General features: G+C 45.9%; 1 protein-coding gene across 1 annotated transcript in view; it reads right to left on the bottom strand.

Moving 5' to 3' along the window:
• Positions 1–10,892: 10,892 nt before the first annotated feature.
• Positions 10,893–13,022, bottom strand: part of LOC308365750 (insulin receptor substrate 1-B) — a 52,169-nt gene continuing 50,039 nt past the window's right edge. Inside the window, exon 4 of the mRNA XM_080839315.1 lies at positions 10,893–12,815. Coding sequence (XP_080695441.1) covers positions 12,808–12,815 — 8 coding nt within the window. The 3' untranslated portion in view covers positions 10,893–12,807. The remainder of the gene's footprint in view (positions 12,816–13,022) is intronic.

Raw genomic sequence — 13,022 nt, 5'->3', positions numbered from 1 at the left:
TACATTTTGAGTATCTGTCAAAACTACAAGGGCATTTGAACAGTAGGCTATGCCTTTTAAGAATGCTTGATTCAGTGCAGGGATGAGGACAAATAAGCAGAAAGTTCCAGCAACACCCACACACACCCTAACCATAGAAACAAACAGCTCTGTTGATTGGAAACAATCCCACATATTCCATAGAGATGGTACTAAACCGTGTTGATCGGAAACAATCCCAATAATCAACACTGTCAACAGAGATGGAGCTAAACCACAGGCAGCATTATTGCCGGTTAATTACAAGGAGAGTGTCTTCTAATCCCCCAATTGAGTGCACCCATTCTCTATTACTCTCAGCTGTAACTCGTTAGGTCAACAATGCGCATGCTCAGAGGAGGTCTTGTATCATGGCCGCCCTTATATGTCTTTCTTTCAGCCTCTTTGTCTCTCAGCCTCGGTCCATGGGTAAGCAGGATATCATGTCTCTGGGTTTTAACATCAGGTTAGTGTTTTAGGAGTTGCCAAACTACCTTCTGATTTTCTGTTTATGAGCAGTTGAAGTGAAAATGTGTTCAATTAAATGATTTGATATTTTCATTGTTCTACAGGCTTGCACTGATTTCTTTGGCTTTAACAGGCATATGTGTGCATTGCAGTGAACCTCAAAAAAGTGAGTCATGTTGACCTCACATTCTTTAAAATTCTTTTTGGGTGCATTTTAATTTAGTATTGGATCTGTGGACATTGTGCTTATTTAGTTTCACATTGATTTGCCTCTGAACTGTACGCTGTAACTTTCTGTGACTGGAGTTTCTCTTCAACCTAGCAGTCTCTGTCCAAGTCATTGACCGAAACTGTCCTTGAACCATTTGCAGTGTTGCTCACCATTACTATATGCTGCAAATGTGCTTTTTGCTACTCTAAATACTATAACAACACCCCCATCCCCTTTTTTTGAACTGTGACCTTGTTCAATTCACTGATATAACTGGCAGTTACAGAACTATATTTTAAAATGTATCTTATGTTTTGAAATCTTTAATCAATTCTTGCTTTGTAGGCAGATATGTCTTCAAAGGCTTCCAGCAACATGGCCTGCAAGCAACCCAGAGCATGGATGACTTCAAGTCTCCTGAAGATCTCACAGGATTTCGTCCTCCTGGACATTGGTTTGATGGGTCTGACCGAGTCCTAGACCAGAGAGAGCCTTACAGCCCCAATCTCCAGAGGTACTCACCTGGCAGACAACAACTCTCTGAAAGATACTCCTCCTCTTTCCAGAGCAGTGTGCCACTTACTTGGACACAGACGGCCATCAGAAACCCCAATCACCCTCTCCAGAGTAGGCTAGGCATTGGCAGCACTGATCCTGGAACTGTTGCAGTGCTTCAGATAAGCCACAAACCTGGAGCTGCAAAAGAAAGTGAATACACTAGGCTCATTGCCGTAGGGAATGGTGTTTCTATAATGCGTCAAAGTGGTTACGGCCAAAACTTGCCCCCTGTTGTCTCTAGCTCTGCTAATAATGGCCATGCAGGCAGTGTCTACAGTGGGCTGGCTTCTGGTAGTGTCAAACTAGAGCAACCTGTTGCTGAGAAGCCCTATACAGGCATGTCCAGGGAAAATAAGGCTGCATATGTAAAGGTTAAGGCACAAGGGAGGCTAAATGGAGTCACAAGTCCCCTGAGTTCTCTTCATGGAGGCCAGGGGAAGTACTCTTTCAGTGAAGTCAGCAGCTCTTCCTATACACATAGTGGAAAGGTAAATTCACCTGTTAAATCCGAACATGCACAAGTGTTCCAAAACAACTACAGGAACAGTCAGTCAGTCTTTAGTAGAGAAGGTTATGGGTTTGACCAACAACTGAAGATTGGGACACAGGGTGAGCCTGCCAGAAGCCATTACAGTCCATCCAAAGCTTCTCTTGCTAAGCAGCAGCCCAGTGGCACAGCACCGGTTAAGGGAAATCCAGCTCAATTAGGTCCCCAAACACACTTTGAAAATGCTAACCCTCAAATGGTTGCCAGACCAGATGGCTTATTTGATCAACATAGAAGCATTGGTGGTGATTGGAAACCCATGAGGGTTAAAACAAGTAATGCTTTCAGTGTGCCTAGCTCACCTGTTGGAATTTGGGCTCCAGAACAAGTTGCTCAAACTGCAGAAATTCACTCCAATGTCCATCCAGTTCCTGCCAAAGAGCCTTACCAGAGCTATAATGCACATCAGGCAAGGGGAAGCCAGACTAGCCCTGACTTGAACCATGGTATTGGATCAAAGATCCTCAAGAACCCTGGCACTTTCCTCAGTCCTCAGATTACTCCTGAGCAAAGCAAGCCAAACTTCCCCAGAAAAATATCCACTTATGGTATACCTTATTCAGGTTCTGGTGTCCTTGACGCAGACTTTGTATCAAATGCTGGTGTCGTTGGGAGCTATGATTCTGTTCAACCAACTAACAGTCTGTATTCTAAACCTGCGACAGCATTCAGTGCGATAGGTCAGAGCGTGGATACTGCTAATCGGCACAATGAGTACAAAGGCAAAAATCCTGCCCACACCCCAGTTAACCCTCAACACGGCAGCAGTGCTACGCCTGGACAGTATACAAATGTCAAGATGAGTAACGAAGCTCAGGATTCCAGACAGAATCTCATTCCTTTGGCTCACACTGAGGACTTTAACAGTGCTTTACAGATGAACCCTGGCAAGGCAAGTTCTCAACATCGACCAAGTCCCGACACCACTCGTGGCCACCAGTCTGGAGGGTCCAGTGGCACTGGACATGTGCGTGTCTTCAGTGATGACGCTGCCCTGAGGGGCCCCTCTAGTGGGCTTCTGCAGCTAAAAGCTAGCTGGTATGCTCCAGAACTACGCTCCCCGATGACCCTCAGTCAGAGGTACCCAAACATCAAAGCCAGTAATGCTGTTTATTCAAGTCCAATCCAAAGTTCTGGGTGGAATGAAATGGCCCGACAAGGCTCATCAATTAACACTATTACGACTGCCAATGGTCACTTTATTCCCAAATCTGGCCTCCAAAGCTTAGTTGGCTCTCAAAGAGGATACTCTCAGAGACAGGATATTGGAAAAGTTGCTGGTATTCAAACCAGATTTGGTTATGTCGGAGTACCGTTGTCAGCAGGTCCGACTGGTCCTAATGGAAGACCCACAAGTTTCTCCACCACTGGCTCAAGGGTGCCCCCTGCTGTTCTTCAAAGACTTTCAGAGTTGGATAACCGAATGGCCCGTTTGACTCAGACAAAAAGTTCCACAAGTAGCTATGTGATTGCCACACGAGTGAAATCTCCCTCCAGCTCAACGAAGATAAAACCCATGAGGAAGTTCAAGCCCCTCAGCCTGGCTGAAATTGGTGGAAGTGCTGCATTTAGAGCAAAGAGGCCTCGGTTTGCTTCAGAATCTAATGAAAATGTTTTTGTTCCAGACCGACAGAAGAATGGTTTTCTAGAATCTGCTGGTGTGCGTGGTCCCTCTGGTCTGACTCAACACGGGCTACGTAACACCGCTTTCACTAAAAAAAATCTCGATTTTTCTGTTCGCAGCTCTGAGTCACATCAACGTGAGCCAAGCAAACTGAATGCAAAGCGTACCAGTGGATTAAATCTCACTCGGTCAAAAATGTTTGCGCTCAGTCAATCTATGAAGAGTGAGTCAAGCAATCCCTTTTTTCAAAGAACTGGTAAATTTCCTGCCCTACAGACAACAATCAACACTAAGAGAGCGGCCAAAAGGAGCCGGATCCGTCAGACACCGAATTCTTCGATGACCCAAGGGCAGAGGAACCTAGGTCTAGGTGATCAGCCCCCAAGTAAAAAAAAACAACAGAATTCATCTAGTGACTCCATTATCCACGGTCACCTAACTCCAAGCTGGAGCTATCAAAGCTGGAATAGCTCCCAGGATGAAGGTGGATCTGGACACCAGAGTATGGTAACGTCTGCTTATTCCGAGGGAGATAATGGGTTAGGGAGTAATCACTCCACGAATGGCTCCATGGCGCCCTCTGCTGGTACACATGCAGGGAGTGATGAGGGCAAACCCAGCGAAGACCTAAAGACTGTCCTGTTGGATCCAAGAACTGCAAATGTAACCATGAGCACAAATTCCACAAGCAGCTTTGTGGCTGGCAGACGTGTGATTAAAAGTAGAGGTACAGCTTTAGTCACACCACTTTCCACCCAAGAACCCTTACAGCAGAGCAAGACCATAATGAACTTAAAACCTCTCAACTCATCTTATGTTAGTGCTGTCTGAATGCAGTGAAGACTGTCTGGTCTGGTTGGTGCTGTCTGAATGCTGGTGATTTTATGTCAGGCCAGTTGGAACTCTACGTGGAGCAGTCAAGACACGCCAAAGCTTTGGCCCCATTCCATCTGGACATGGTACTACATTTCTACCTTTAAGTATTCTCCAGACCCTGAGATGACACAACACAAGTGAATTCATGTTTGTAGTTCTGATTGACACAAGTGAGTGCATGTTTGTAGTTCTGATCAAGCTTTCCTCTGATGCTTTTGAGTTTTTCTTAAAAAAAATTATGATGAATGACTCTTCCAGGTTTCTCCACAGGGAACGCTTTGGATGTGACTAAAAAGGCAGACGGGTTGGACTGGACTATAGCTTGGACTCCAGATGGTCTTTTGTGATCCTGCTGGGCTTATTGCAACTTCAATGATTCTGCTCAAGAGAGTTTGAATGTTTCTGTGAAACTGATCCAAATCAATGTTGTAATAAATTGTTTAAACTTAACCTTTCCTTGTTTGTCAGTTAATTTAAGTGCTGGCACTTTCTTATTTCCCCTTCCCTGAATGCTATCGTGTCAGCTTAGTTTGAGTTGAGAAAGATGTGGGGTACCCCCATGGCCAAAATAGTCACTTAAGCCAGTTCTTTTCGACTGTTAAAGCGGTATCCATGCTCTGTGTTGGGAAAAATCCAAGCGGTGGCCTCAAAGTAATTTTGAGGGATGGTACCAATAAAAAAACATGGCATAATGTCATATGGAGTAATTATTGAGTTAGAGGAACGAAGAGGACTGTGTGTGCTTTTTCTTGGGCTGATGGATGATTTTCTCATTAGCTAAATCTCTGCCAGAGTTGCTATGCCTAGTCTGCTGACACCAGTCTTTCCACTGCTGTTCAAAGCATTCAAATCTGTCCGTTCGTAGAGTCGGTTTGGCAGGCTCATGTTTTGCTTGTGTAGGCGCAAACAATGCAATGGAAAACCTGATAAAGACTTCTCGTTTTCGCGCAGTAAAATTCAGCTTTAGTTTTTTGTGAAGCATAATATATTTATTTTCAATCTGATTGTACTGGGATTCAGTTCTTGGCAAAGCAGCTAAGGAATCTTTTTCATTAGAGATGGGACAGTCCAAAATGCCTGACTGGGATAAAAACATTTAAAATGGGCCAAAATGTAAAGCAATGAAGTGCTGACCTACCAATCAACTGGTATAATAACAGTAAATTACATGACAAGTTTAATCGGTTTTATTATATTCAAGTGCATAGACTGTTAGTCAAAATAGTTTGTGAGGTAATTGGATACTTTTTCTTTTCAAGTTCATTACTTTAATGTGTCTGCCATTTCACGGGGGAAAAAAAGGTATTGCCGGTAAAACTTCCTTTGCAAGTGGAGTTAAGCTGTGTGATTTTATCTTGTACGTGTGGATGTCAGCCACTAGATGGCCTCTGGTATCCATAAAGAGGAAGCCATGAAGGGGAGTTTGTTTTCCATCTGGGGTGTTACGCTGGGTTGTTTGATAGTCAGAGTTTTGAAGAATCAAGTACTTCACCACTTTTACATAATCAGATTCATAGACTAAGACTAAGGTTGTTTCTGGAAGGTTACTTTTTTGTATAAACGTTTTTTATTTATTTATTTTTTACAAATTATGAATCATGGAGAGCAAATCAACAAAGACCAACTGAATGCCAGCTACATCAAAGCGATTAGGCACCGAGTGCTCAGAGCTGTTTCAATGGCTGCTGACAGATAAAAGCTGGGGTGTAGGACTGAGTTCAAATCGAAGTTGCAATGGTCTCATTCACAGACCGTGCCCTTTGACCTCTTCCCACCAGGACAGGGCCTGTTGGACGCGCAGTCTCTCTGAAGCCAAACGGTCGGCAGGGTGGTTAAGAGTGAGAAAGAGGCCCCACAGAGGGAGAAAATCCGCCAGGGGGAGGTTGTGTGTGTGTGTGTGTGTGTGTGTGTGTGTGTGTGTGTAGTTGGGGGGGTGCTGTCAATCAGGAGCACATACATTGTGCAGGGGATTAGTGCCCTTGTATTCCCCCCCTTCTCGCCTCCAACCACACACACACACACACACACACACACATACCAGTCCCAAACCACACACATGAAAGAGCAATGAAAGGAGAACTGTCCATTTTCTTTCCAGTGTGGGAGGCACTGTACAGACATTGAGTTGGAGTTGTTCCATTTGAAGTCTGTTTCATGAAGTATGCTTAATTACGGGCACTCAAGATGTGTTGGCAACTTAAAGGCTAAAAGTCTGCTTTGGTTCTCTCTTTTCCCCCCTACTTTGTTCAGGTTTGTGTGAACATGTCCGCACTATCATTTTTTCCCCTCCGCATGGTTCCCTTCCCTCCCTCTCTCCCTCACGCTTTCTCTGTGTCTGTCCCTCCCTCTCCCTCCTTCTCTCATTTGTTCACTCGCTCCCTGGGGTGGGAGGGGGAATTCTGTACCATGTGTCTGTGACTCTGTGAGAGCTTTCAAGAAAATAAAACACAGAGGCCCCATGGTCGCCCCCTCTTCTCCTCCCTCTTGCCCTCCCCTCCTTCCTCCTTCTTTTCCGCACCCTGTAATTCCCTTTCTTTCTCTGTCTCTCTTTCTCGCTCCTTCTCGACCATGTGCGATTTCATGTTTTTCAAAAGCTCAGCCCAGTCTCTATATCAGGCCGTCCGCCAGTGTGTCTCTGTGTGAGTGACCGTCTATACAATGCCGCAATGCCTTACAGATGCAGCCGCGGGCCGGATGCATACACTCAGTCAATAAAACCCATTACGTTTACTGTCCGCATTTCCCAGGGGGTGAACGAGTGTAGAGAGAGAGAGAGAGAGAGAGAGAGAGAGAGAGAAAGAGAGAAAGAGAGGAGAGAGAGAGAGAGAGAGAGAGAGAGAGAGAGAGAGAGAGAGAGAGAGAGAGAGAGAGAGAGAGAGAAAGAGAGAAAGAGAGAGAGAGAGAGAGAGAGAGAGAAGAGAGAGAGAGAGAGAGAGAGAGAGAGGGTGGGGGGAGGGAGGCAAAGACCGTGAGAGGGAGGGAAGCTGGGAGTGAACAAGAGTAAAAGAAAAAGCTTTTTTGTTTAGCTAAGTAAACTAAGGGAAAGCAAAAGGGGTGGAGGTGGGGTGAGGTTGGTGGTGTCGGTGGTGGTGGGGGGGGGATTGGTGAGTGTTGGGTAAGGAGGGAGAGAGGGAGGGAGGAATGGGGAGGGTTTTTATTCAATGCCAGGGCAGGACTACATGGAAACGTGGCCATGTCCTCGCTGGCACGTCCGGATTAAATTACCTTGCATGTCGGTCGCTATGAGGCTCCACCGCTGCCTGCCTGTATTGATCGCTCCGGCCAGGTTGAACTCGCTCACCTTCTCCCTCTGGCTGGAGCAGGCCAGAAACCAGCCAACGACTGCCAGTGCTTCCGTAAAAAAACCTCAAAAACACGACAAAAAAATCCCACCCCTCTTTCCAGGCCCGGGAGTCATAAGTGAGGGAGGATATGGCCCATTAGGTCAAAGCGAATTACAGCGTTATTCAAGTTCCCGGCATACTGTATCGACTGTCCAGTGGGTAAACAAACTACCAAGGCCTTCACAGAGCGAAAATAGCCCTCCTTTTCCATTTTTGGATGACATTTGCCTAGCCTTTAATCCAGGGGGTAATTTTTAGTTGCGAATACAGAGGGCTATTTTGGAGGCCCAGGTACAGGCAGCTTCAGGAACAGGACGGGAGCTTATTTCTTACACAGAGTGGCCTTCCTGTCTGCTTGAGCCAAAGAGGAAGTAATAAACCAGGAAGACTTCCTCAGGAGCTGCCAGAGGGGGCGAGACGTGTTGGGCGGATTGGTCGTGGCAGTGGCAGCACAAATTGGTATGAATTGAAATAACTTAATTCAAAGTTTCTTTTCATTTTATTGAATATAGTTCCTTTGGACGGAACATTCAGAAAACTGCACTGAGTAAGGCCAGACTCTATTTTCTTAGCAGCGAGATGACTGGTTTGTGAGTCCAGCTGTTATGTGTTGAGCCTCTAAACAGCAGAGCTTCTGCAGCTGTGGCAGTTGGCATCGTTCTGCCCGTTTACCTGTGTGCCACGCTGCCCACACACACCTGCCGGCACTGCACCGGGAACACTGCCAGTTCTCCAGATGACTAGCACCAGTCGTCTGGTACCTCCCCCCCCCGCCCCCCTCACACACTTAAATCCCTTCACCACCCCAAACCCCCGTCCTTTACCTAAATCTGCCTGGCGCTGTCCCAGAATAAACTAATGCCCGGCGGAAACAAACGCCACTGCCGCAAGGGTGCTCTGTGGTTGCCACGACAACGCAGAGTAATCATCATTTGCTGGCTCGATCTGTGTAAGGGGACAGAGCGGAGGTTATGGATAGGTCCACTCTCAGTCTTTCACTCTCATGCCCACTCTCAGTCTCTCACTGTCTCTTGTCCTTTTACATACTGTTGACTCAATTCTGCCTTTTCATCCCTTATTCTCATCCTTCCGAATAAATACAAAGACTCATCTTTTGAACCAGATTGGCAACTCATCAGTCTGAGAGGCAAAGGAGAGTCGTGGTGAGGCTTAAGGCAAAAGGGGCTGCCCTCCCTCTGAGACAGCAATGCTTAAGAGTTGCCAGGAAAGCAACCACACACACACATGTGCCCACACACACACACACACTGACGCACATACACACACACTAAGGTACAGTCACATACAAAGACACACATATGGACAACCACACAGAGCAATGAGTGGGTGTGTTTCGTGTCTGATCTTCCTCTCCTGGGGCCTTGAGGTGAATGCATGCCTGGATTCAGTGCTGGTTGGGTGGACAGCTGCGAGGCATGGCGGGACTTGCTCTCACTCTCCATGCTATTGTTGGGGGGGAACAGTAGGAGGATACAGTCATTCCCGTACATACACAGGAGATTGTGTGTGTGTGTGTGTGTGTGTCTGGGACTGATCTATGTCCATTCATTCTTTTAGAGAAGGCTTGTCCTGCAGAGCACAGCTGGGATTGTGTTTCGGGTCCATCTGCCATTGAACAGGAAGGCGAAGAGCACAAAGCACAATGAGAGAGAGAGAGAGAGAGAGAGAGAGAGAGAGAGAGAGAAAAGAAAGAGAGAGAGAAGAATTATCTTACAAACAACGTTACATAGGAACAGTGTTGGGTAGTGGCATGTATTGTTCAACACTAGCCGTTGCACACCAAGGTTGATCAGATTTCCACAGATGAATGCATTTGTGTTTGTGTGTGTGTGTGTGTGCCCTGTCTACCAGGCCTTCTGCGCTAGTTTCAGTTGAATCTCAGTTCAGAAGCGACCATTAAGCGACAGCAAGTGAACCACATAAACCACCAAAAAGACACAAACAAACATTTCAATTTCCTTTAATTTTCTTTGCTTTAACAACACCCCCTCCCCTCCCCTTCGAGAAAGAAAAAAAACAGTACATTTGTCTACATCACAGGCAAGAATCATCGTCAATATATATTGTATCCCACAATCCTTTTCACCAGGAGAAAGATAACCCAAAACAGAACCACTCGCCAGCCCTATCAACCCAACTGGACCCATGCCTCTCAACCCAACTGGACCCATGCCTCTCAACCCAACTGGACCCATGCCTCTCAACCCAACTGAACCCAGCCTAACCCAACTGGACCCATGCCTCTCACCCCAACTGAACCCAGCCTAACCCAACTGGACCCATGCCTCTCACCCTAACTGAACCCAGCCTAACCCAACTGGACCCATGCCTTTCACCCCAACTGAACCCAGCCTAACCCAACTGGACCCATGCCTTTCACCCCAACTTCTTTCACACCCCTGGCCCAGTAGTAACTCTTCCCTCAACTCAGCGGCAAAACAATAGAGCCAAACGGCTTGAGCGACTCCTCCCAAGAACTCTTCCTGTCGATAGCTTTCTCCGGCCCTTGTCCACGCTTTTCCTCATAGTACTAGTGTTGCCTCGCTCTACCACTCTATACTCTCAGTTGACTCTCGGCTATCTCTCTTTCTCTCTCTCGCATGTGTGACATTTAACTCAAAAAATGGTCATGATGTACAACTAGGTTTGTCAGTCAGTCAGTCAGTCAGTCAGTCTTGGTGACACTGTCAAATTATTTTAAAGAAAAGGTCCCAGGTAGATCAGAATGTTTCTACACTGGATTCAGTTCCATTCAGGCAGCCAGCCCATTCCACATCTAGAGGCAGCTGCTGTCGAGAACACACAGCCTGGGAGTTAGGAGCTGACCAGCCTGGAGTTCAAGACTGAGGCCAACATGAGGACCATAAAGGGTCATTTAGAGGGGGGAAACAATGGTAAGTGGATACCCATGGCTGTCTTGGGTGTTCTCCATTGTAATAGAGTGGTCTTGTGCTCCATGAAAGCCTGGCATTGCGAGAGGAAGACCATGGTCTGCGTTATTCATTTCACCACCTCACCACTACACACCACTGAGGGGAATTGTCTACACCAAGAGAGAGAGAGAACAATCTGGAGGCAATAAAGTTGTTCTGTTATGCGTCGTGTCCCGGCAATCATGTGAGAAGGTTTTTTTTTTTCCTTTTTCGCGTAAGGCCACTCAGACAGACAGACAGAAATGTGGCAGTTAGGCAGAAAAAAAGGGAAACACAAAAGTCCTACTATGCATTTAGACCCCCACGCCCCCAACAACAGGTAACATCGTCAGAAAAACTTAAAACACTCCTCTATGTTCATTAGCAGCAAAGCCCCTCGTCCTGACCCTCCTGAACTCTGACCCTCCTGAACTCTGACCCTCCTGAACTCTGGCCCTCCTTAAAGCTAGCGTGGCCATAATGACGGATAGAATCAGAGGACTGAAGGTGGTCTTTCAGGAAACGATTCCCCGACAAATTAAAAGATTAAACAAATGTTCCAAAACAAATATAAATTGGATTGCAGAGGATCATTCTGTAACAGAAATGACAAAACAAAAACAAATCCTCAAATAAACTCATTTTAGGAGTTGTTTTCTGAAGAACTGCGTTGATATTTTAAGTGCTACGATGGCGTTAGTGTTTGATTTAGTTAACACCTTGTCATCCACACACATCCACACACACCCACACAAACAAGCACAAGCACAAACACACATACACACACATACACACACACACACACACACACACACACACTGATTGGATTTTGGGTTGGTGGCAGCAGTGTGGCATCCTGAAGAGGGGCGTCCCTGCCTGCAGCCCCATTCCCCCAGCTCCAGTTGCGTGCGGAGGAAAGTACCGGAGAGAGAGAGGTGTACCACCGAACGAGGACCAAAATAGAAGTACGAGGGGCTAACACTCACACGCCTCAGTAGACCTTACAGAACACGCAAAGAAAAGAGGAAACAGCAGCAGCAGGGGGAGGGATAGAAAGATAGAAAGAAAGAAATGACGACAATGAAACAGCAAAAGACAAAGATAGAAGGCACTTTAGTGTAACTGCAGGGGTGATGCACAGAAATAAAGGAAGAAAGAAAGAAAAGAACCTGAGTCATGTCAGGTTAAATAGTCTTGCAGCTTGACAACTAACAAGTATGGGTGGTGGACACCTAAAACTCAAGAACACACCCCTGAAACCAAATAACTCTGAATGATAATTGACCCACTACTTTCACCTTGTTTGTGTGTGTGTGTGTGTGTGTGTGTGTGTGTGTGTGTGTGTGTGTACTGGCCGTGAGACAGAACCACACGCTAGTCCATCTAGTACAGCTCAGATGTGCAGTAAGGCGAGTGGGTTGCTATTCTTTCACTCATCACATATTATTTACAATAAACACTATAGAATGGACTGCAATTCCTCTTCGTAGATTTTTGAGGTGATATCTCTCTATTTAAAAAAAAATAACATTTCCACACACACACAAGCACGCACGCACACAGACACACAAGCTCGAAGCACGCACGCACACACACACACACACACACACACACACACACACACACACACACACACACACACACACACACACACACACACACACACAAAGAGAAAACAGCACCATATTAGCCACTACCATGTTCTACTTTGAGGTTATGCTGAGGGTATAGCTAAAGATGAGGGTGCAGACAAACAAAATAGGCACTTCTGCAAGGACATCCATACACTACATTATATTCAAGAGCCACAGGTGTGCTTCATCTGCTCATCTTTAGACTGAATCCAGTTCAGTTCTTCTGGCGTCCAGATTTTACTGGGTTCGACCAATCTCACTGGCTCCTTGATGGGGGCGGTCACGACGTCACGTCCAGTCTCTCCCATGATTGGCTCGATCAGTATGTCCATCAGTCTCAGGAGTTAAAGTGCACCTTAACATCGTAAGATGGTTTTGTCTTTGTTTGTCTAGACATTTTTTTTTTCATTTTTGGCACTTGTTCTCATTGGTTGCCATCAGCAATAAAAAAAAAATCTAAACGCAAACAAATGTCGGAGTTTTATTCACTTGAGTCTCGCCATTTCTTCTGCTGCGGAGGCAAGTTCAACTCCAGACCCTGAGTCTATCAGGACTCCATATCCCAGAGTTCCAAAGGTGGGGATGAAACAGGCTTCAACACTCTGAAAGACAGAGAAAAACACCACGTTATTAATAATTAGAATCAATTTCATTTTTAAAATGTTTTTACTGTTACTGGCTTAGGTCCCTATTCTTTCTAATACACCATGCACTCTGCACCTTGACCATTACGGCCCATCTGGAGTGAATTAATATCAAACTGAAATAAAGATTACAGATACACTATGACTGTGGGTTCACAGTTAAAT

This window comes from Sprattus sprattus, assembly GCF_963457725.1.
Source record: "Sprattus sprattus genome assembly, chromosome: 5".
NCBI classification, from domain to species: domain Eukaryota; kingdom Metazoa; phylum Chordata; class Actinopteri; order Clupeiformes; family Clupeidae; genus Sprattus; species Sprattus sprattus.
Note: the sequence above shows the minus strand (reverse complement) of the source record. Positions and strands in the feature narration are given on the sequence as shown.